Source organism: Caretta caretta, chromosome 10, assembly GCF_965140235.1.
Source record: "Caretta caretta isolate rCarCar2 chromosome 10, rCarCar1.hap1, whole genome shotgun sequence".
Taxonomy (NCBI): Eukaryota; Metazoa; Chordata; order Testudines; family Cheloniidae; genus Caretta; species Caretta caretta.
The window spans coordinates 50,155,036-50,181,025 of NC_134215.1; the positions used below are offsets into that span (position 1 = coordinate 50,155,036).

Genomic DNA, 25,990 nt, shown 5'->3' on the forward strand with positions numbered 1-25,990 from the left:
CAATGCATTCATGTTGTTATAATTTTTGGTGGGCATAAGCATCCAAAATTAGATTATTTTTTTCTTTCCCTTTCAAAGGACATACTAAATACCAGGGAATTATAAATAGCTGACTCACAAGAGAGACAATTACTGCCAATCATTTCATTTACTGATATGTAGGGCCCTACCAAATTCACAGTCCATTTTGGTCAATTTCACGGTCATAGGATTTTTAAAATCATAAATTTCATGATTTTAGATATTTCAATCTGAAATTCCATGGTGGTGTAATTGTAGGGGACCTCACTCAACAAGGAGTTGTGGAGGGGTTGCAAGGTTATTGTGGGGGGGTTGCTGTACTGCTATCCTTACTTCTGCACTGCTGTTGGCAGAGGCGCTGCCTTCAGAGCTGGGAAGTTGGAGAGTGGCGGCTGCTGGCCAGGAGCCCAGCTCTGAAGACAGAGCCGCCGCTAGCAGCAATGCAGAAGTAAGGGGGGCATGGTATGGTATTGCTATCCTTACTTCTGTGCTGCTGCCTGCAGAGCTAGGCCCTCAGTCAGCAGCCGCCTCTCGCTGGCCACCCATCTCTGAACACAGCATCGCAGAAGTAAGGGTGGCACGGTATGGTATTGCCACCCTTACTTCTGCACTGGTGCTGGCAGGGCGCTGCCTTCAGAGCTCGGTGCCCGGCCAACAGCCACTGCTCTCTAGCTCCCAAGTTCTGAAGACAACACAGAAGTAAGGGGGGCAATACCACGACCCTCCTAAAATAATTTTGTGACCTTCCATCATTGCCATCATAAAATAAGAATACATATTGTGACGTTTGTAAAAACAATGCAGGACCTTTCATCCTGATCTGACTGTTGTAAATCTGAAGGTTTATAGATATATCTGTAATAAGCACTTCTCAAGATACTTCGTGATAGACAAATTCTTGCTAATTGCTTTGTAAAAATAAATAGAAAATGCAAAATCTTTTAAACTATTTTGCTACCATATCAGATAAACTCTTAATATTTGGGTTTTTCAAAAATGTTTGCTGTCCATACAACATACAGTATTAAGATTTTTGTCCTGCTTTTAATGTACTGGAGTTTGCACACAAGATTATCATCTCTCAGGCCTGAATTTGAATATGGAACCTTGGTCTGAATTTACAGCTGCTTTCCATGACAGAAACCCCATGGGAGGCCAGTGACTGTACTGTCAACTGCCCATCCTGGAAATGGACATCTCCTTCAATGCAAAGGGATGTAGATTGTACCCTTCTGTTCCTGCAGTGATGAATCAAACCCATAGTGTATGAGCCAGAAAAATCAGTAATTTTTTTGTATACAATCTGAGATCCTGGTGGGAAACAGACTAGCTTTTCTTCTAGCACACCCTACCAAAAATAATGGAACTTTATTTGCATTCTTAACTCTGAGGTGATGGCTGCCATTCCATAATAAATGTGTATATGACTCTATTGTTCTAGCACTGCCAACTTTCTCTCCCCACGTCAAATTTTCCAGAGGTGGCTGCTATTTGTATTTCTAGGTGAAATTTCAAAAATTCATAATCTTGTGTTATTGTACAAGTTGATTCTTCCAGGTAATCTTCAAATGTTTGGGCCCTCAAAATTCTATATAAAGCATCCTTTGACAGCACAAAAACTGTACGAAATGAACTGGTGGAAATGTTCATGAAAATGATTCTACCTGTTTAACCCAGCCCTATGTATAATGTACTAAAAATTAATCTCTCCATATAGATGCACAGAAAACTACTAAAACAAAACAACTTGTTAATTACAGTTTATGCTTTTAAATACAGTACTTAAAGCTATATTCACATGATAGACAAATGGCCTGTAAAATGTTATTCATGTAGTACACTACATTTATTTGGGGCGAATTAAATCTGGTTGTCCAGTTACATGGGGCACTTCCCAGGGAACTGTTTTTTTCCCTTCGTGTAATTCATTGGGAAGGACTGCCTTGGTGTGGTAATGCTGCTTAAACAGCACAGTCCATCCCACGGAATGTGCTGCTGTCTCAACTCCCTATGTCACGGATTTTGTGACGCTTCTATGCTTTGCAAAAACTGAGGCCGCGGCACAGTTTTTAATCGCATCCCTGTCTCTTAAGAGTTTACAATCTCCACGTTGATAACTACAAGGATTGTAAGCCAACAAGTATAGGAGCTCCTCAGCTGTTTTAGTCCATGCAGCGTTTGCAATGTCCATGATGTTCAGCCTCCACAGGGTCACTCATTTTTGGGCACTCACAGGAGCTCTGAAGAGGAAGCGCTTATAAGAGGTGCATGGAGGAGACTGAAGGTAGTAGGAGGAGCTGTCAACAAGATGATTTGCAACACGCACTGTAGGGGAAGTGCAGAGCTTCTGCACTCCAGGGTAACTAAAGTAGCTGCAGAGCTTCTTATCTCCAAAGCATCATCCAAGTTCAAGAGGTGCTTTAAAAAACTGCTCCCTTTCTGACTTCACCTCCAGTTGGAGGGTTGAGGATCGTCACCCAAAAGAAGCAGACATAGGGGAAACCAACTTAATTGGGATATCAGGCCATCCTGATCAAGCAGTTTCTAACATAATAGAAGGCGTGCTTCAGTGTTGGCATGTAAAAAGCATCTGACACCACAAGCATCTTTTATTTCTTTGCAATCCTGTAACTAAAAAAAATGGTTTGAATCCATTTTTATATTTTATTGTGCAATTTATGAATCGGTTTGCTTTTGAAAGGAGACCTTCTTTGTCACATTTCAGCCTACAATGAAAGTTTAGAGCCAAACTGAAAACCCTTATGAAAATAGGTTTAGAGTAGAAATGCTGGCACAGCATTTCCTGCTGTGGGCTGAATGGCACTGCTGTAATATTCTGGTTAAATTGGTAGCCCTTGTTCTTCTTTGGAGAGGGAGTGTATTTTTATGTGTCTGCCTAAAGGTTGAACGATTGGAAATGCCAGAAGCTAAAGAGCTCTGTTTATTCCTTGGCCAGGTACAGTCAGACAGCTGTAATGCAAGCTTTCTCTATATCCACCCTGCTATTGACCCCAGCCCTGACCTGCACAGACCACCCACCTTAGGGGTTAGCATTAGCTCAATTTTCATTGCTTAATTGTTTAATTCATATAGGGAGCCACTAGTATTTACTGCAAATACTATGAAAAACTGCACATTTTCCAAAATATTTCTGTTCAGGCAAGCCCGGTGGCTTTATGTCTGCAGAAAGCACAGCAACATGACTGATTGGGCGATACAAACACAAGTGACTAAGTGAGCAGAGATAACATCACAAGGTGTGCAACACCCCTTAATACAGAAACCCTGAGGGCAAGTTGCTTAGAAACCATTTGTATGAGTAAATCCAGTCACAAAATATCTCCGTATTTAGATTATCTTGTGATTACTTAGAATAGGTCTGTTTTGGGATCTGTGGGCTTCTAACTTTTATAAGAGTGATTAAAAACCGCAAGTTTTCAGGGACAGATCCTTGTCTGATGTAAATTGAAAGTCAGTGGAGCTATGACATTTTATATCAGATGAGGATCTGCCCCTCAGGCTCCTAAAAGCTTTACTTCCAATTGAAATCTTATGAATGAACCTGGACTATAACACAAAGAAATTAAAGTTTGAAATATAACACTGAACATTTTTCATTCGGGAACTGTTCCGGGTGGTCTATTGAGTAGACATTTGTTTTAAATTGTTATGTCTTCATGCATATACTTTAAAATGTCAGTGATTAGTATTTCATTCCACTTTATACAGCAAAATGTAATGCATTGAGATAGATATAAAATATAGTCAGTCTGCAAGGGAATATTTAAAATAATGTAAAATTCCATCTCATTCATTAGTCATGAAGTTCTGTCTAGCTCGATCAATGCTGCAGAGATTGCAGAGTAATGAATGCTGTCCCCTACCCAGGCTAAAATCACAGTTCCTCGATCTGATAAAATCTGGATGTAAGGCCCAGAATTAGTCTTTTGTAAATCCAGACCTGTGTTTCTCTGCTCCCTTTTAGAGCTAAGGGCTTGTATGGAGTTATTCAGGAACAGCTAACCCAAGGGGGCAAGCTAAACAGGAACAAGCCACTCTAATTCCAAAATGAGTGTTCACACATGGAATTATTCCGCAATAGCTGCTTCTGAATAACTCAACTTGTAGACAAGCTCTCAGTGGAGGAAAAGCAATCAACATTAAGATGACATCTCTATCAGAAATAATTCTACAAGCAACAGAAGCAACTCAAAAGAAAGGGTAAAATTTGGGGTGTGTCTGTGAACATTTTACATGTACTTTCTTTTGACATCTCATGCTAATGCCTGTTGAGTGCATATTAAATTATCTAAAGATAACATTCAAAGTAACATACAATGGATTGTATACAGAAGTGCATTCTTGATTTGAAATTCCAAATGATGAAAACCAATATGTAGTGCTGAGAAAGAAACAGCCAATCCAAAGCAGAAGGGTCTGCTCTTACACCAATTGAGGTTGGTGAGAGTTTTATTGTTGCATTCAGTTAGAGCAAGATTGGGCACAAGGTCTTTCACTTTGATGCTCAGTGGAAACTCTTATTTCTTTCTTCTGTTGGACACACACAAAAAAAGTCAAAATGTGTGTTGTGGGTTTGTTTGTTTTTTATAGAAGTGTTGAAGTACAACTGTAGTTGTGGTATAATGAGTCACTGAGAACCAGATTCTCAGCTGTGTTCAATGCTTACTAAGTGCTTTGCTGGATCAGAGCCAAAGTGCTCAGCACCTTGCTGGATTACGTTCTAAATGGAGGGCACAGCTGAGGAGGCTATGCCAGCAAGGGATTTCCCCAACACATGGGAAATTCTCAGTTGAACAGTTAAGCTGGCTTCAGGCTGCCAGAACAGTGCAAGTGGATTGTATCAGTGCCTAGAATGTGGCCCTAGAAGTCTTCCTGTGTAAAGGCTGATTTAAAAATGAGTAAAGAATTCAGGATTTGGTCTAGTGTTTGCAATAATGCTGTTTTCCAATAACATTGTTGAAACTGCACTATGACATTGGATAAGTTGTTCTTTCTTTCTTTCTTTCATCGTCAATCACTTAAAAATGCTTTATACCAATTACCAGACCAAACCTTTTTAAATATAGAGTTACGGCAGTGGTGGGCAACCTGCAGCCTGCATGCAGCCCATCAGGGTAATCTGATTACAAGCCGCAAAACATTTTGCTGACGTTGACCGTCTGCAGGCACAGCCCCTGACCGTTCCCAGTGGCTGTGGTTCACCATTCCCACCCAATGGGAGCTGCGGGAAGCAGCAGGCCACAGGGACATGGTGGCTGCCGCTTCCCACGGCTCCGATTGACCAGGAACGGCAAACTGTGGCCACTGGGAGTTGCAGGGGGCCGTGCCTGCAGACGGTCAACATCAGCAAAATGTCTCGCAACCTGCAATCAGATTACCCTGATCGGCTACATGCAGACCGCGAGCCACAGGTTGCCCACCACTGAGTTAGGGTTATATATATATATAACTCTATCTATATATATATATATATAAATATATCTATCTATATATTAATCATTATTAAATGATTGATATATAGATAGATATAGATAGATATATATAATTTAAACATTTAATATCAAAAGAATACTGTATTTGAATATTATAAATGAAATACTTGAAAGTTTACAAATTCATAGATAATGTTTGACACACATCATTAACTCCACACTTGAATCTCCATATATAGACAGCATAAAAAAATTAAATATGAAACCCATAAAATAACCCTTCCATAATTTTAATTATCCACATCCACAATCTATATAATTATCAACAAGCAACCTTAACATATTAACTCATATACACATATTCCATATATAAATTGTAAAAATCAACCAAATCTTGCAATTATTAATAATATAATTATTATAGAAAACACCAGTGAAAATAGATAGCACATTAATATAAAATCTTTGACTTGTGTAACTAAGTGCCATGCATTTAGAAAATACAATAGCTTAGACATATAACACTGTAAGAAAACACAAGATCAGTCTGGCTTAAATGCTGTTCATTATAGCAAATGAAAGACTGCTAATACAAAATATTAGTACTAAATAATCTTTTTAAGAAAAAGGTTGCACATCATTTTATATCTTAATTGCACGAGCAATGGAGAGTATATCTTAGTAATTTTAACCCTTGGTGTTCATAGTGCAAGGGTGCCATATTTAAACTGGTATACACTTTTTAAAATGCAGTCCATCTGTTTCAGTAGAGAATCAAAATTTAGTAGAGAATCAAAACCATTAGGCATGAATTATTTTAGTCAGTGTCGATTACTGGAGCAACATAGTATTTTTTCAGTCAAACTTGAATTAGCTGAAGAGTTCTCACTGGCTGACTTGGCTCATCACCAGGAACCAGACTATTACAATGAGTTTTAAGTACCAACACAAGACTCAGAGCTAATGAATAATAAAGAAATGTGCATGTTGTTCTTTGTCACTAAGTGTTACCAAATCCCCCCAGATACCTATACAGGGCTAAACTATGGAGCAACAGCATTTTATGAATCCACCAGCATATATTAATTCCACAGGATTTTAAAATTGAATGAAAGAAAACTTCAGACGGTATTGATCATTAATTACAGGGTGGAAAAAGATCAAGTTCTCTGTCATTAAATTGCTTCTACAGAACCACAGCACTGTGCAGACATCAGCATCATTAAAAGCAGTGAGTCCAGCTAGGAGCCATGTTTCTTGATGCATGTACACAAAGTGACAAGATTCTGTCTGTAAAGCTGGCACATCATTCATATTCCCTTCACTACTTGTTTTTTCTATCACCAGATCCTGGAACTTCCAGTGCTCATAATGGGGCAAATCTTCAGCTGGTATAAACTATCATAGCCTCATTAACTTCAGTGAAGCTGTGACAGTTTACATTAGCTAAGAAGTTGCTCCCAGTTCTGTAGCTATATATAGATATATATTATAGCCTTCATATTTTACATGTAGTAAATCTGTCCAGGTATTACTACCATCTTTAGAGTAAGATGCTTCCAGCTGCTGATTTACTCCCTAGCAAAAATAAGCTTTCACAGCTGTGACTTGGGAGAGTCCACAGCTTTCAAAGCAGCACCACATGTTATGTTTCTCACATGACATCATGGTTGTTGGTTTCTGTTACAATCAACAGAAGGTATTCTTCATTGAGGAATTTAGGCCTCATCCAGGTGGCCTAGAAGGTGAAGAACTTAATTTGCCCTTCACCAAGACAAAGATAATACCTTGGCTAAAATGGAGGAGACGAGATTCAGCCATATTTCTGGGTTTGACTGAACCAATTAATAAGCCCCAGATGGAGCTACCACACTATCAGTTGCATTAGAGACATTTTCCTTATTGTCCATTGTGGTTGTCATTAGCTCCTCTTGTAAAACCATTAGCCCGTTTCCTCCCTTTCTGACATTCCAACATGTCGTGTTAATACGACCTTAAATTGACCCTTCTCATAAGTGACTGTTAGGATATATTTCCTAATCTTTATCAAAGGAAACTGTTACAGTGACTCACAGAGGCCAGGATTTCTTTTCCCATTATCTTTTTATTCTTAAATATTATCAGGAAGCTTCTTGGCCCATTCTAGACTTTGGAAGTTTGAACAGATTTCCAAACAGATCTTATTCTTTCAATCATTTCAATGCCACAATCCCTTTGCCTTTTTCCTGAACTCTGATTTGATGCGCTTGGCCTTTGAGATGCTTGCTTCTACACGTTAATTCAAAAATTACACAGGAAGTATCTTTGCTTTCTGATGGTGATGTAGGTTTTTACCAAAAGCCTGTCCATGGTAGCTACAGGTTTATCCGTACTTAAAATGACGATTCATGTGAATAATGACACAATCCAAGCAGTGATACAGACATGTCTGTATATTTTTCTGGGTCTATTGAGTAGAATGGAGAAATCTTCATTCATTTTAGTTTCTTACTTCCATAGTGACAGCCCTCTACCCACAGCATCAGCATCATCCCCAGAAAAGCATTTTGAGGGTATTCAAAGAAGAGATGAGCATTAAGTGTCAAGATTGGCACCAGGATTACAGGCAAAAGAGGCAGATATGAATCAAGGAAGGAGATACAGATGTATCTGAGAATGTGTCTTTTGCCTAAGAAGAGCACTTCTCTCTCTGATATGTTTAGCTTATTTGTGTATTCGATTTTGTGAGTCATTCATCTGGCATTGGCAGTTTCCCTTCATCTAATCTGAAGAATGCAGATAATGCTAGAAAGTTTAGAAGCTATTTTATACTAGCTTCAATATAGCCTCTAAGAGCAGCTTGTGTGTAGGACTGAGTTATTCTTAGACTTTCCATTAGCCATTCACTTATTAGGAGAAACAAATTCTCTAGAGAACTCTCTTTCAACTCTGTGAAGTGGGACCAATATGAGTGGTGTAACTCAACGATGGGCATGCTTGCTAGGGCCAGCCGAAGATTAATCTACTTGCATTGAGATCAACAGCAAATGGTACTGGTTTTGTGCTAAGCTAGGCAGAAGCTAAAGAGCACTATTGGATTCCTTCTTGCTGACTGGAAAATTTATTTCCTCATCCACAAGGTACTTTTCAGTTGAGACAAGAATGAGGCCACCTGTGGCTCTGGCTTGTGTTGCCTACATCTGCTGCTCAGATCTTCTAATATCCTTTTCCAAAGGGTTAGGTAGTGCAGCCTCCTGATTCTAATTTTTTTTCCTGACACTGGTTTCTGAGTTCCATCCTTTTCAATAACCTTTTCATCTGTTTTTTTCTTTAGGCTCCAAAGTTCTTCTGGGACAACAATTTCACAAAAAAACAGATATTTAGGGTGCACTCAGTTTTTACATTAAAATAGAGTCTTTCAATCATTTCTGGTGCCTCTTTGTTACTCCTGGAGAAAAGTCCATAGCAGATTTGATCTTGATATTTGATCATTCACATAGATTACTAAGTGTGTTGCATTTTCTATCAAAAGGCTCGCTTGTATGTACCATATAAGAAAGACTCAAGTCATTCTCTACTAGCCATCCCCCATCGATTTTGTTAAATATACACTCATCACTATTGTCATAGCATTCTTCTTTCTGGGCAAGGAGAGGTGGGTGGCATTATCACTGTAGAATATCAATACTTTTGCAAAGTCAGGCAGATGGATCATCAGAGTAGCAAAAGGTACACTTTCCGCAAAGGAGCACTGGTGATGCCTCTGTAACATTCCAAGCTTCATGCAGGCTGAGAAGCAAAAGATCAGACCCAAAGATTTAATTTGGGTCTTTCACATGATAAAACAAGGTACTAATCGAGGAGTCAGTGAGCCATCCAATTAGTTTGTTTACTTTATAATTTATTAGTTACATTGAAAATATTTTTGTTTTTGCCAGTGAATCATCATAAGACCTTATCTATACATAATAATTAATAATAATATGTTTATATAGTTAGTTAAGTACTCCCTTTCGATAAGGTTTCTCTTTTAAGTTCATATACACTGAATTCTATTTAGGAATTCCTTCATTTTTATCCATTAGGACACATTCTACACATGCATTTTGCACGCATTATAATTGTTAGAGGTTTCAAATGGCATTCACTGGAAATGGAAGATGGAGAAATGTAATCCTATAGCAATCTGCCTAATAAAGGATGCAAAAGTATTGCATTTTAATGTTCATCAATAATGCTGGAATATTGTTTCCTCTGTTATTATTTATGATTCTAATGCATGTTTGTGTATTCCATCGGGCTTTTATGATTGTTTCACTGCATGCATTAATTAAAAATATATTCTTAGGAGAACGACAATAGTCTCTTTAGTTGAATTTTACATATTTTATGGAAATATGTTTATTGTATCTCTTTATGCAGGTTTGTGTTCCAGATGAATATAATGCAATATTAGGAAGAAGTGCAAATAAGCAAGTATTTGAAGGTTTAACAACTGGACTTCTCAGAATCATTGCTGTGGTCTTTAGGTATCTGATTTCCAGTCTACCAGATGTAAACAATCAGCCCACTGCACCCAAAATAATACAGGAAGTCAAAAACAAGCCCTCAAAAGTTGAGGCCTTTAACACCAGGGTTCAGGACCTGATCAGGTAAAAACTGATGAAATATCTTTAAACTTTTTTTTTATTTTAGTAAAAGGAAATTGCAGAAACTAGCAATGGTAATAAGCTCCTCTGAACCCTAACTCAATAAGACTAGCACCTATGTATGGTTCAGAAGACCACTCAAAGGCTATATATATGTTTTCAAGCAAAAATGCTCTTTCAGAAAACGATGGGACAAATTCTGACCTCAAATATACATGTACACTGAAGTCCATAGAGATTTGTGCCTTTATCTAAGTGAAAAATTTGGCCCTGTGATTGTCCAACTTTCTCTTCTGATGTGGAGAAGTTCCCCAACCACAAAATATCTCCTTATTGACACAGGAGTAAGTAAAATTTACTGCAATAATATCACTGTCAATAAACATAGAATAAAGGCAACTAATGTACAGAAAGTCAGAACAGGTTTTCATGGAGAATATAAAATATTCTCCAAATTATGATAAATCTCTTTTTGAAAAATGCTACTATTTGCTCTTAATTGCTGCTCTTGATTATTGTTTCTATATGTTAAGTACTCGCTACAGTACAGAAAGAAAGTAAATGGTAGGACTTTCCATAGCTTTCTTTCATATATGAATTATTCCTGTATTTGCTAGTAATTTACATTATACACTTGAGCATTTGTCTTTTATTCCCTGTAGAAATTTGTTTCTCTCAGTGATGTCTGAAATGTCTTCTTTTTTCTTCTTCTTTCTTCTTTTTTTTTTTTTTTTAATCATGTAGGCTTAAAGCACCTCACAGGATCAGTCCACTAGTTTGTTTAACTGTGTTGGATTAACACTGCCAGAATTCTGCCTTTGCATATACATGTTTCCTTTATGTCAGTGGGAATCCTTGTATTATTTGATTGACTGTTCTTTGTGTCATTTTTTCTTAAATAAAGGTGACCAGAATTTTGCACAGTAAAAAGTCCTCTAGTCCATAGTTAGCAACTCTGTACACGGATCCTTACATTATTTTTATATAATATTTTTTGATTCCCAACAGTATACAAAACACAACATAAACACAGTCCCTAGCTATAAGAGTTTACAGTATAAAAACAGACACAGATAAGACAACAGGAGACTTAGAGATCAATAGTGTTGCTTTGTTTTTTAATATACAGTATGATTTGCCTTTCTTTTACTGGGCAAAAGCACTGAAGTCCCATATTTATCTCTTTTAATACTGACTATACAATCGTTACAGGTACAATACATTGTTCTTCATTGAACTTTTTGTTCTTACTGTCATCACTTCATATTTATCTACATTTACTTTCAAAAGTTCCTGATTCATCCACACGCAGAGTCTATCCATGTTATTCTGAACTATCCTGCCCTTCTTCTTTCTGTTGATTCACACATTCTTTCTTAGTATTATTAGCAAGTTTCATCACAATGCTATATGTTCGTTCTTCTAAGTCATTAAATAAAGTGTTCTAATTAGTCCTAGTATTAATCCTTGTTGCACTCAACTACTCACCTCCTTCCATCTTGGGTAGTCATTATTCCTAATTTCTTCTCTTTGATATCTAAGGAATTCTTTACTTACTCAGGACACTCCCTTAGTGAACTTTAACAGGATTAGCCTTTGGTATGTTACTATATAAAAAGCTGTTTTAGAACCCACTCCTGCCAGGTGGCAAGCACTCTCAATTCTCACTGTTTTCAGTGGGAGTCAAGGACAGATAGGGTTGGACCCTTAATAATTAGATAGCATTGGAGTAAGCTAAGGACATTATTTAATTCCATTTTACTTTTTCAACTCTATGAGGTATGCCAGGTGTGATCATCTTTTTGAAAATCCAGGCTGATTATTGACTAGCCTCAATTAAACCATAACATTCTTGATGTCTCGCTAGGTAGTCCCTGGTTACTGGTTTCATTATGTCCCCCTCGGGTCTGTACTTTTCTAGATCTTCATAAATCTCTTCTCAGATCATAGTGTTACATTAGTCTCCTCCAAGTCCAGTACCTCTTATGTTTCCTTAGAGGTTTCAGATCAATTTGCTAATGGGTATCCTATCTCTTTCTCTTTTGGAATAGACTCTGTGTGGGCCTAGATTTTAACAGTCTACAGATCTTCTAATTTCATGGTCTCTTCTTCTGCCGAGACCCTGATTTCTTCTTATATTTTTTTCTCCCTTGGGGAATTTGTTCTGAGCATCTGTCTTTTAACCTTTTTTGTGAGCTCATGAGGCAAAGGATACATTTAATTTTTCATTAAGGCCTACCTCTTTAGTTAATAAATTACCTTTTTCATCTCACAGAGCCTGCCTGTCTCCACCACTGACCTCTTGTTCCTTATGCACTTGAAAAAATTGTGATTTCTCCTCTTCAATATTTTTTCAGTTTTAGTACACTTTACTTTAATGTGTGTTCGTGCAGACTTTCTCTATACTTTGCATTTTATATATGATATTTCATAATATAACTCTTTCTTACCCTTAATTACTCTTTGCACTTCCTTGTTCATCTCCACTGAGTATATTTAGTGGCACACACAACATTTGGGTCGACAATAATTTATCTTTCTGCACTTTCCTTTTGCTTTTTATTTCCTTGCCCTCAGTTGTTTTATCCTATTTAATTTCAGTAATCATTTCTCTTTTTTCTCATAATTCCATGTGCTAAAACACAAATATGTACATATTTACACATACATATTTGTGTGGGGGGAGATAGGTATAAATATATACCCACACAAACCATATTTTAGGATGGTTGGTATCACCGTCTATTATTATTAAGGTTGCCTGACACATCCCAATATAAGACCCTGCTTTAAATTGCTTATAACTGTGCCATACTTGAACCATTTGGGTTGAAATTTTCCATACCAGGTATCTGTCACATGCTGAATTGTTCTGGAAAATTTCAGCCCAAATGGTTCAGCCATTTCCAAGAAAGTGGTTTGGGGAAAATATGTTGTTTTGACCATGTTAAAATATTCTGGCAACCTTTTCTTTGGGAAGTTCTGGTGCCGCCTTCCTTTGGTGCAGTGACTTGAAATTTGGCAGGTGGGAAACCTTTAAAAACTGTAGCTTGCCCATGCTCTGTAGCAGCTTACTAGAACTTTGCAGCTTAATTCTCTGAACATTCTGTCTGCACTGGGCATGCCCCAGCCTGAGGCAACAGGGGACTGAGCAGGACGTTCCCTGTAGTTGCCGCTCTGGGCTGCTGGGGCTGTGCCAGAGCTGGGCACCAGAACAAAGAGTAGGAGAGCCTGTCTCGCCTGTTCTCTTAAAGCCCCCTCTACTGATGGGCAGGAGGAGAGGAGAAAGCTGCCTGAATGGAAAGCAAAGGGGACAAAAGCCAGACCTGGGGGATTCTGGCATTTTAAAGTTTTTGAAACCTTAATAATGTTTTTTAACATAGTTTGTGTGTTACATAAATGCGCATACACACACACTATAGATTATATAGAATGACCCCGTTTTTAATTTCAATTCAGTCATAATGTCATATATCACTATCAAAGGCATACGATGTTTTCTCATCTTTACATCGGTGATTTTGTTCTTTCTGTTTCTCAGAATGAAGTGACTAATTGCTTGCTTTCTTTCCTTTTACATTTTAGGAACATAGAATTTGTGATGTCAAATCAGGCCATTGATCTGTTTAATCAGAAATCTTATCTCCTGCAATAGTTAATCCCTCGGGATGCAAAGGAAGCCATAGAAATAAAAAATACGCCTACTTACTTGTGCAGTGCTTAACATAAGGGGGAAAATTCTCTTCTGACTCGTGCAGATCTTTTCTCACCCTGAAGGATGAGAATTGATTGTCGTTATGTTAGCCTACATAGCTACAAACGATGTTAATACTTATGTAATTATCCAGCCCTTTATAAAATCCAACCACAGTGTTTAACTCAATGACCTTCTGTGACACTGAATTCCACAGGTTGATTATACACAGTCTGTACTAGTTTTTACTTTTGTTGGTTCTGTTCAAAGACTTTATAAATCACTCAGGTACTTTGTTCTTGAATGTATCACTTCATTTAGTGTTTCCTAGGTACTTGAAATATCTCATTATTATTTTTCTTTTTACAACTCTTTTTGGGTTTGTTATTTTCTACAGATTAGTTATTTGAGAAGTTACGTGTAGCAAGTTTCTAGTCTACCTGTTTTCTTTCACTTGAACCCAGACAGACTCTCAGCTGCCCATAGTTTCTTTAAGGTCTTCCTGTTTTATATGAACTTTACCAAGTTTTTTTCTTGCTCCTTGTCCTGTGTCCTATCCATTGAGCAATGCTGCCTCCTTAAACCATAGATATACTATTAGACTATACTATTAAAGTTTTCCACAAGTAGGGTAGGCACCCCAGAAACCTCATGGACAGTGAATATACATGATATATGTAGCATTCAAAGGGTTAATCCAGCTGCTCCGCTTTTTTCTTATCCTAAATCTTTGGCTTTCTATTTTTAGCAATTAACCATCAGAAAGTATCTACTTCACTAAATCCAGAATCCCACCACCTGCCATTTCTATGTCATTCTCATTCTTTATCGTTCACTAGTTTAGTGTCTTAACTAGGGTAGGAAATTGACATTTCTCTTGCAAAATGCTGGTTTATGAACTGGTTTTGCAAATGAGGTAATGTCCTAAATATATAAAAATTATCAAGATTGTTTTTATGCCACTACAGGAGTTGAATACTTACAAAAACATGGCAAAGATAACATAAGAGAGCAAAGTAAATACTTTTTTTAGTCTTAAACCCCTTGTACTTACATTTTATAATTAGTGCATTTTAAAACTTTTTTTTTAAGCCTGGTATAATGTTGACTGATAAAAATCTAAGAGGACAGCTGTAGGAGGAAGGCAAAACAAACAGTTGTCATAGATACCAGTGACCTCTAAAACTTTATTGTTCGCATGTAGCCCCTCCCCCTTCCCAAACAGGTTTTCAAAGAGTGTGAAATTTCAGGATGTTGTATTCTCCCCATATCTGAATGAGAGGGTGGGAGGTCTGCTTATTGATATTTTGTACTGCACTGACATCTGAAACGGACAGGGCCAAGCACAGGCATACCCCAGAGCTAAGAAGATACATGAGAATCAGACTAGGCCCTTCACCTGGGGCACTTTAAGGAATCTGATTCTAACAGGGGAATGAAAGGCATGGTGACAGAGTAATAGTGCAATTAGGAAAAAGGAGAGGAGTGGGTGTTTTAAATTAGCCACAAACAGATAAATTAATATTATTAAGAGTCTTTCACCTCCTCGCCACTTTATCATGTTTCCTTTTGGAGATATTTAAAGTAAGATGTTTGACTGAAAAAAAGTTTCAGTGAAAATATTTGCAACTCTATGGGAAAAGTTAATGTGCACTGCATAAGCAGCATCAACTAACTGCAACGCAGTCTGTGTACCACGAGAGCAGCTAGGCTGGGCAGAGATACTGGAACTACTCTACCATGGCAAAAATTTCTAACTAAAAGGAAAAGGGGAGGGAAAGCAAACCTTTGTAACTCTACTCAGCTGTATGCTTAGTTCCTGTGGGGGGAGAGTGCTTTATGTCTCTCTTGTTGCCCCCAAATCCCATTAAGGAATGGCACAGATAGACTGGGAAGAGTTTCCTCCATTTCTTCTCTGTCAGAACTATTATAGCTTACAGCACGTTGCATCAAGGTTGGGCAGTAAACTAAAGGGGAGATGGAGGGATACTTGGAGTGCCAATAAGAACATAGAGATTTCCTTGGAGAAAAAGGAAGAATAACATTGACCAGAAAATGTGTACCTTTGATAATCATTTGTCATTATTAACTTCAATTCATCTCCTGTTCATCTCCTTCGCCTCCTGCTGCTCAGAGATAGACAGCACTCAGCATTTTAAACATCTAACTCCCTAGCTATCTTCTTGGTATTTGCCTGCCAATGTTGGAGAGCATGTTTATGACCTGTATGGTGAACGTCAATTGCTTAGATCAGAAATCTACAAGACATCTAATACTTACAACTTTTCACAAACTTACCTGAACAGTCAAGTGTAACTAAAAATCTTCAGTCTTTTTTAATAAGATTTTAAATGGTCTTTTAATACTGCAATGAGATTCCTACTTTGTACACAATGAATTTTTATTCATAATTACTTATATTGTTTCCAGTAGCTGTCTGTCAGCTGTGTGAACTTTGGAAAAAAGTCTGATTTCTAGCCCTGCAGCTCTTGGGGAGGGGGTTTAAGAGTGGGGTGATATATCTGGGGAGATGATCTGGGGAGCAGCACTTTGAATGGAGTTGAAGGAGGCAAGATGGCAGCAGCTGCAGCCAGAAATGATGAGATATGAGATGATCAGGGCCTGGACCAGAGTTTTAGCTACCACAATAAAAAAAGTCATCTAACCGTAGAAAGCTGTTATCTAATTGTTATTTGTTAGTCAGTTAATTGTTGCCTATAAAAAAAAAAGAGTATATACAGTAGTCATTGCTGGTTTATGTTGTAATAAGATTGCATCTGGATAACATCATCTCATTCTTGTGTTGTTGTGTTCTGGGAACTTTTTCTCTTCATGTTAAAAAAAAATCATACTACTGCAAAAATATAGAGATTATTATAAATCATTTAACTATGGCAAAATTCCACTGTCCTTCTAAGAGTATTGTAAAATAAACATATTCATTCATCTTACTTGTAAAATATAACAGAAATTACCCTAAGATAGACAGATCTCTTAACAAAAACTTCTATAGCTATAGAGGGCCAAATCTAAGATTATTGCAGTTTGAGCTACTTTATTTTACCTTTTATATTTGTATATTTGTGAATTCAAAACCTGTTTTTTATTCAAGTTGACATTGATAATGATAATACTAAAAAAAAAAATTCATTGAAACTGGCAGGGTGCCATATCTTAATGCAATGTTTTTTCCCTCCACTTCTAGTTATGTGGTGAATATAGGATTGATAGACAAATTATGCTGCTGTTTCCTCTCCGTCCAAGGTCCTGTTGATGACAATTCAAAAATAGCTACTTTTCTGCAAAATGCTACAGCAGTGTTACATGGAATGTGTCAGCTCTGTTTTGCTGTCAGTGGAAGGTAAGTGTGCTTGCTATTATCATTTCTGATTTGCTCTTTCACCTTTTCTTTAAGCATCTGAAAAGCAGCAACCTTTGTGGCCACAAGTATATCCTTCTCATGTGGAACTGAACAGTCTAGGTGAAGTTCTAGAGTAGAACTGTTTTTAGTTTAACCAGGGTTGGTAAAGATGCTGGTATCAAAAGTTCACTGTGTCCACATTTTGGCTGTACAACTATATTCAGTTATCTGCAACCATCCTAATAGTAAGTAATTTATCCGAATTACAAACTTTGTCTCCTTTACTCATCATCATAGAAAATGTTTCATCACTAGTAATTTTAAGTAATCAGTCCTGAGGATTTCAATATATGTTTTCTTAGCAGCTAAACTCAACTGTTAAGTAATTTATTTCTTGTATGGTCTAATTCAGTCTTTGTACTTTAAAATTCCAATTGCAAGAAGGAAGTGATTTTTTTTTTTGTAGGTACTCATTCAGTGGAATTCATCCTGCAGGACAGTAGGGATTTTAAAGGTTCAAGATTGTACATGGACAGGATCATTTGAATAATGAATTTTACTTGTAAAATAAATAGCCACATAATAAATAAGCTAGATTTTAGGTTACACTTAAATTTTTATAAGGGAGCGATGAAAGGAGCAAATACTTGTTTTCCTTTATCATTGTAGAATATTTTTAAAACATTCTTGTTAACTAATGTTATGCAATTATTTTGTTAATAACATGGGGAAAAGTTAACCATAGCATGCAAACGTAGATAAGGAAGAAGAGAAAAAAACAACAACATTGATGCAGGGGGAACTTAATTCCTGAAAGGGAAAGGTAACATTAGTCATGAAAAACAAACATGAGTCAGTAAAACACAAAATATGGAACAAAGCTCTAGGTGGCTGTAATTTCTGATAAGTAGGAGTCCCAGGACCAAGAAAAAGGGCTGTAACTGCAAATATTATTCCATAAAGACCATCGAGACTTAATGAAATTTGTCTTCTAGTCTCTTCCTGTGGGCTGCCAAGTTGTCATTTTGCACTTTCAACACAATATTGCCAAAAGTCAAATAGATATTAAAGAATCACCCTTCTCTTAGCAAAAAAATTACTCTAGCCACAAGAGTAAGTGACATACTATTTGGAATTTCTAAAGCAGGCATATCCTTCCCCAAAAATATTAGAAAATATTGTATCTTAGAATAGTGGGAAGCTATGCGAATACCTCTTTCAGGAAAATATGTACCTTGTAGCAGGTCCAGAACATCAAGTAGATGAGATATCATAGTTTCCAAAACATCCTGTGATATGTATAAAAGATCAGCTGTTGAAAATATTAATAATCGTCTCAAATGTGTGTCTTTTTTCTGATAATTAGGTACTATGGCTTGATCTCTTACACCAGCAGTTCTCAACCAGGGGTCCGAGGGCCCTTGGGGGTCTGCGAGCAGGTTTCAGGCGATCTGCCAAGCAGGGCAAGACTCACTGAGGGCCAGGGCAGAAAGCCAAAGCCCCAGTGTCTCAAGCCCTGCCAACTGGGCCTCAAGCTGACGCCTAAGCAGCTTAGCTTCACAAGGCCCCATGTGGCGTGGGGCCCTGGGCAATTGCCCTGCTTGCTACCCCTGCTTGCTACCAGGCTGGCTTTTACATGCAGAAAAACAGTTGTGGCACATGTGGGCCATGGAGCTTTTTTAGCATGTTAGGGGGGCTGCAGAAACAAAAAGGTTGAGAACCCCTGTCTTACACCAAAGAAATCAATGGGAATGGGTTGGGAACTTCCTACCTGAGAGACCGTCGCTGTCCTCATGTCATACCATAGGTACATCTACTCTACACTGCATGTTTTTTCGATGGTGTGTAGAGTACATACACAAGTAGCCCCTGTATAAGGGTATAAATAACAGTGTAAACAGTGAGGCAAGGCTTGGGCAAATATAATACAGACATGCTGAAGGGTGTGGATATGTACCCGAGTACATACCCTATACAGCTCTTTACTCACCCAAGCCATGCCTCCTCATCTACACTGCTGTTTTTTGCTGTGTAGTGTCCCATTGCTTCCCTGCAGCAGGAGCCTTTCCCTGCTGCAGGAAGAGTCTCTGGCAGAGGTCAGTTGGGTACTTCAGGACCATGGAGCTTTGATCCTGTATCAGATCATGGGTCACTTGACCTGTCACTGTATACAAATGCAAAAAATGCTTAACCTTTATATGAGATCTTTGTATTTAAAATTTCTCACATTCAAGTAGCAGTGCTAAATATGATACAGAATAATCATGTGAACAAGGATTATTGAAATCACATGCTAATTTTGAGCCATAACATACTGTGTGGACTAAAACCAACATAATAGTATACAGTATTCGTAATGAGATCAGTCATGGAAAGGTTCAGGTTAATATGAATTTTTTTCCAGAAAGTTTTGACTATATCCAAGCAGGTTTTTATCGTGACCATTATTATGCAACCTTATACAGCTATAACTATAGCATTCATAGGAGTAACCATTAGTACAAATTCAGGGTTTTAAAAAATTTTATTATACTTTTAATATATGGTACATAATACTTGAATATTTATTTTATATATATATTATCAATATTGGAGTCATTTTAGATTGGTTTGCACATTGTGCCAATATATACTTGTGTATGGTGTTATTTTGCAGTATAAGAACCTAAATACAATATAATAGAGTATTAGAATCATAGACTTTAAGGACAGAAGGGACCATTATGATCGTCTAGTCTGACCTCCTGCACAACGCAGGCCATAGAATCTCACCCACTCACTCCTGTAACAAACCCCTAACCTATGTCTGAGCTATTGAAGTCCTTAAATCGTGGTTTACAGACTTCAAGGTGTAGAGAGTCCTCCAGCAGGCGTCCCGTGCCCCACGCTGCAGAGGAAGGTGAAAAAACTCCAGGGCCTCTGCCAATCTGCCCTGGAGGAAAATTCCTTCCCAACCCCAAATATGGCAATCAGCTAAACCCTGAGCATGTGGGCAAGACTCACCAGCCAGACACCCAGGAAAGAATTCTCTGTACTAACTCAGATCCCACCCCATCTAACATCCCATCACAGGCCATTGGGCATATTTACCACTAATAGTCAAACATCAATTAATTGCCAAAATTAGGCTATCCCATCATACCATCCCCTCCATAAATTTATCAAGCTTAGTCTTGAAGCCAGATATGTTTTTTGCCCCCACTGCTCTCCTTGGAAGGCTGTTCCAGAACTTCACTCCTCTGATGGTTAGAAACCTTTGTCTAATTTCAAGTCTAAACTTCCTAATGGCCAGTTTATATCCATTAGTTCTTGTGTCCACACTGGTACTGAGCTTAAATAATTCCTCTCCCTCCATGGTATTTATCCCTCTGATATATTTATAGAGAGCAATCATATCTCCCCTCAGCCTTCTTTTGGTTAGGCTAAACAAGCCAAGCTCTTTGAGACTTGTTTCATAAGACAGGCTTTCCATTCCTTGGATCATCCTAGTCGCCCTTCTATGTACCTGTTCCAGTTTGAATTCATCCTTCTTAAACATGGGAGACCAGAACTGCACACAATATTCCAGGTGAGGTCTCTCCAGTGCCTTATGTAACTGTACTAACACCTCCTTATCTCTACTGGAAATACCTCGCCTGATTCATCCCAAGACCACATTAGCTTTTTCACAGCCATATCACATTGGCGGCTCATAGTCATCCTGTGATCAACCAATACTCCGAGGTCCTTCTCCTCCTCTGTTACTTCCAAGTAATACGTCCGCAGCTTGTAACCAAAATTCTTGTTATTAATCCCTAAATGCATGAACGTGCACTTTTCACTATTAAATTTCATCCTATTACTATTACTCCAGTTTACAAGGTCATTCAGATCTTCCTGTATGATATCCCGGTCCTTCTCTGTATTGGCAGTGCCTCCCAGCTTTGTGTCATCTGCAAACTTTATTAGCACATTCCCACTTTTTGTGCCAAGGTCAGTAATAAAAAGATTAAATAAGATTGGTCCCAAAACCGATCCCTGAGGAACTCCACTAGTAACCTCCTTCCAGCATGACAGTTTACCTTTCAGTGTGAACCGTTGTAGTCTCCCCTTTAACCAGTTCTTTATCCACCTTTCAATTTTCATGTTGATCCCCATCTTTTCCAATTTAGCTAATAGTACCCCATGTGGAACCGTATCAAATGCCTTACTGAAATCGAGATAAATTAGATCCACTGCATTTCCTTTGTCTAAAAAATCTGTTACCTTCTCAAAGAAGGAGATCAGGTTGGTTTGGCACGATCTACCTTTTGTAAAACCATGTTGGATTTTGTCCCAATTACCATTGACTTCAATGTCCTTAACTACTTTTTCCTTCAAAATTTTTTCCAAGACCTTGCATACTTTGTTACTATTGTAGAGTGGTAGCCATGTTAGTCTGTATCAGCAAAAACAACGAGGAGTCCTTGTGGCACCTTAGAGACTAACAAATTTATTTGGGCATAAGCTTTTGTGGGCTAAAACCCATTTCATCAGATGCATGGAGTGGAAAATACAGTAGGCAGGTATAAATACACCCCACTTGATGATAAAATAACTAAAATCAGCTTTTCCTTACGCTCTCAGGAGAAAATTGTGCATGTTGGAAGAGAAAGGTAGGAGTAACTTTTTTTAGGGCAAAATGCTGTCATCAGTCCACTCATCAAGTAGCCGAATGGTATTTCAGGAAGGTTTGCAGTAGTCCACAGGGTGCCAGCAGTCTCTTCCGGTTGTGGTACCCTTTAAAATACTTAAATTACCAAGGAAGCTCCAGATTCAATTGTGTATATCGTGTACCAGTGTCTGAGGCCAGGCGGGGTCTCGGAATGTAAATATGGGTTGTCGTTATGAGCTGCCTTTTGGACAGATGTTTCTTTTTCATACTCCTATTTCCATCCCAGATTTTAAAGCAATAGTTTCTTTTCCCCCCTGCTGTACTGAACAGTCCTAAATAAAATACAGCAGTTTTGTTTTCTTGGTAAATCAGACATTGTGCATTGACACTATATGATCTTAAGATGCTCTATGCATTGTGTTTGGAAAAATCGTGCTCAGTTTATCTTATTCTTGGAAGTTGAAAAGCAACTATTGATCAATCTTTTCAATAGTTAATCAATATAGTAATTATAATTATAAAATACAATATTTTATATATACTGGATGAAATTTTAAGCCTAGGTGCCTAAAGTTAGGCACCTAAATCCGTATTTAGGTGTGTAAATAAAAGTGCTAAGCACCTGAAGCTTCCTTTGTCTTCAGTGGGGTTTGGAGGGTTTAACAGTGTTCACTGATGGTGGCCCTGCTTCCCAATAGTCATTGTGATTGTAGGAGTAAAGGTGTATTTTCAGGCCTTGAATCCTGCACTGCACTGTGACATGTTGTGCATGTGAATACAAGACAGAAAATGATGAAAAGGGCAGGGAACACAGGGAAACCTGATCCTCCATTGATAACAACATTGCTGTGCTGCCTCAACGTATTCCTTCCTAGTAGCAGGAGTGAGGCCTAAGAAGGAAAACATGGAGTCAAGTTCTTCATCAACACACCGAGGATCATGCTTATGTCTATTTCTCTTCAGATGTGCCCATTCTTCACATGTTCCCTACCCCTTTTTTTAACCTGAGTATGTGTGAATAAGACTGAATACACAAGAAGTTTAGCTGAAGCTCTGTGCAGAAGACTATGGCTAACGCTTAAGCTCACTTGTCACCATCAGTAGCCTCTGCTTACATTCATACTGAAATGTAACAACTCACCGTACCATGCCATGCACTGCATAAGGACTTACAAGATCAAGACCCATGTTAAAAATACATGAAAAATTAACTAGCCAAAGACGTAATTTTCTATGAGCCCTGAATGAAGAACTGTATAACTGATGCAAAGGGGAGGAAGGAAATTCTTCAGATGTAGTACATCATAAGGGCTTGTTGTATCCAAATCTTGTTCTCGTTAAGGACTGTAAAATAAACTAACAATAACACAGACTCAATGATAAAACTTGGTTCTGCACAACGAGAATATTGCAAATAAACCCCTCTCAAATCATCAAGCTTCTTGGAGCATCAGTTTACAGAGTATATTTGCCATTGCTTGATGTGAGAACTATTTACAAGCTCCCTTGCTAATGTAATGTGGAAATGGAGTGTGACATCAATACAGAAGCTGTGTTGTTGCTACTGAATCTTATCTCAAAACAGAACTGGGCAGCATGTAACCCTTAATGAATCTAGACTGTGAATTACAAACTAGAACAGCGGTATGCAGAAATATACAGGGTTTTTGTCCAGGAAAATAGCAAATGTCAGATCACAGAAATAAAAGGGAAGTAGGCTGGTTTTTCTGTTTTATTACAGTAATTAAGATAATGCCTGTTTTGGCTGCTGAATGGCAAAATAGGATGTAAGCAGTTTGCTAGAGTACTGATTGTCCTGCTTTCCATTGCCAAGACAGAGCAGATTCAAGAAGTACTCTAAACTACATGCAAGTAACAAATGCTTACTTAGAAGGGAAGAAACTAAAAGCGTTCATGACTGTACATACCATACAATGAAGGTGAGGCCTAGCTTTATTATATTAATTATAGCAAGCATAAAAGTTTTCTGTGCTTACTTATTTATTTTTACCTCCTAATTTTTACAGCGTTGTTGAGCTGTAAATCCTAACATGAAAAGACAGGTTTTGTCCTCAAACTTTTTTGAAAGTTATTTCTTCATTTGTCTACTGTTATTAACCGTGTGTGTGTATACAAGCATTAAAATGTATCCCTCACAGACTCATGACTGCTTTTTACATCAGTTCATATTTTTAAATATAAACAATTTTCTCTCATAAATAAAAGCTTGCAGAAATTGTTCTTTTATACTGTTTGTGTTACAGAGCAATATCAATAGTATTGTTATATAAATGGTATATGCTCTAATAATAATTCCTATAATCGTGCTGTAGCTAAATTTCTCAGTATTGACAAATAATTTGTTTCAAGAGATACAGTAATTAACCTGTAAATGAGCTATCATGAGATTAGTATAAGCAATATGCTGTATTAACATAATTAATATTTTTACATTAGTATTTATTATTTTTATAAGCTTCTCTCCCAGTAACCCAAATTCTGTGGCCATTCATGGATCCCTTATGGCAGAGCTTCAACTCTAATGGGTACCAGATTTTCATAACAGTAGTGCAGGCTCCCTGGCTTTTCTTAAATTAAAAAAAAACAAAAACACCCACCATCTTAGGAGCTGTTGCTGCAATTCAAATACTCACCTGTTTTTTCATGCTAATGATAGCTAAGAGGTTTGCCCTTAATGATTATATTCTAATAACCACTCTTCCAAACCCATATAAGGTGTGAACCTCCTTTAAACGGGTCATTCAAAGAGAATGGTACAAGGCCAAAACCAGAGAGCGAAAACAAGCAAAATAAAAGTATGGGACTACTTGTAGAAAAAGGGGCTCTTCAGTGTGAGGAAGAAAATCTAAATCTGGCCCTTTGTATGGGAACTGACACATAGTTACTTGCATTTTCATTTCTGAAGTTCAGCAACAGTTTTATTAAGAACTTTAATTTTAACTAGTGGTGTAGGGTGTACGATGTTCAATTGTCAAAATTTGAGATTCATGACTGATACCATTGTTGTGAAAATTGTGGGTGTTGTAATTTAAGTGAGTAGGAAAGAAAAGATGCGAATGACATGCACAAATAACTATTCCTCAAAGAGGCTGTGCTTGTTTGCAGAACCCTTATTTTCTGGTGTTTCATTGCTGTAGTTACTGACTTCAAACCTAAAATAGCTATGGCATAATTGTATATTCTGCCCATGTGCTTTTTAAAACTTTAATCCGTTGCTTGACAGTTACCATTGAGTTTGTTGTTAGACTTCTCAACATTTGAAACAGAATCAAAAGATTCTTGAAAACCTCTTACATATAAGAGATTCACTGTTTTACTAGGTTGAACAAAATCACTCAAAGCAGCATATACAAAAGGTCATATTTTATTTTCCCTCATCGCATATACATTTTTTTCACTTTAAAGCCCACAACTGGTATGAATAAGGTCTTTTACTTTTTTATTGTAAACATTTAGGCTTAAAGTGATTATAACTGACAGTTAAAACCAACAGGAGCCAGTGGCCTGTTCATGTACAAATTATCTGTAATACAGGCAAAATCAAAAGTAAACATTTCCAAGAGTTCCTTCAGTTCCACATTAGTTTTCTACAAGCCAAACACAGCAGACAGAGTGTTTTGTTTTTTTTTCACGGTTATGTCCTGTGGTGTAGTTGCAAAATGTGCAGTTTTCTTTATGAAAAAATAATGCTTGTGTTTTTGAACCACTTCTACATCTGATTTCTTTTAACATATATTTCTGATTGATTCCCTGCTCCATGGTAGTACAAAATTGTGAAAGAATTGTATCCAGCTAAATAAGCTTCATCATAGGATTTGTTTCGCACTATTAATGGGTTGGGATATTAGAATAAGTTAACATTAACCTCAGGTAAAATTGATCAATCATTTCATTACAAGTAGTTGCAAAAATTGCTCTGAGGTAGCATACACAGTGTTCAGTTTTAGGTTATATTTTGGGTGATGAATAGTTTTCAGCTGATTAGTCTTCCATTTTATATCACTGAAAAACCTAAGATTTATCATTAAAATTAAGAAATGCTAATTGATGAAAGAAGGTATACTATACTTTGATATGAAGGGAAAGAGGAGTATTTTAGTGACTTGAGTGTTATGAGTAACTATAGAGTCTGTTGCAGAATAACTAATTGGGCAACAAAAATAAAATTTTAAAGGCAAG

At 37.5% G+C, this 25,990-nt stretch overlaps 1 protein-coding gene across 8 annotated transcripts in view; it reads left to right on the forward strand.

Annotated features, from left to right (window-relative positions):
• SCAPER (S-phase cyclin A associated protein in the ER) overlaps positions 1-25,990 on the forward strand; it is a 369,412-nt gene that overhangs the window by 291,332 nt on the left and 52,090 nt on the right. For 6 of the 8 annotated variants that reach the window (XM_075132981.1, XM_075132984.1, XM_075132979.1 and 3 more), the window contains 2 exons: positions 9,876-10,105; positions 17,002-17,157. In XM_075132981.1, coding sequence (XP_074989082.1) covers positions 9,876-10,105; positions 17,002-17,157 — 386 coding nt within the window. Of the gene's footprint in view, positions 1-9,875; positions 10,106-17,001; positions 17,158-22,665; positions 23,880-25,990 lie in introns of those variants that run through there. The other 2 variants (XM_075132982.1, XM_075132983.1) reach the window with 2 other exon arrangements.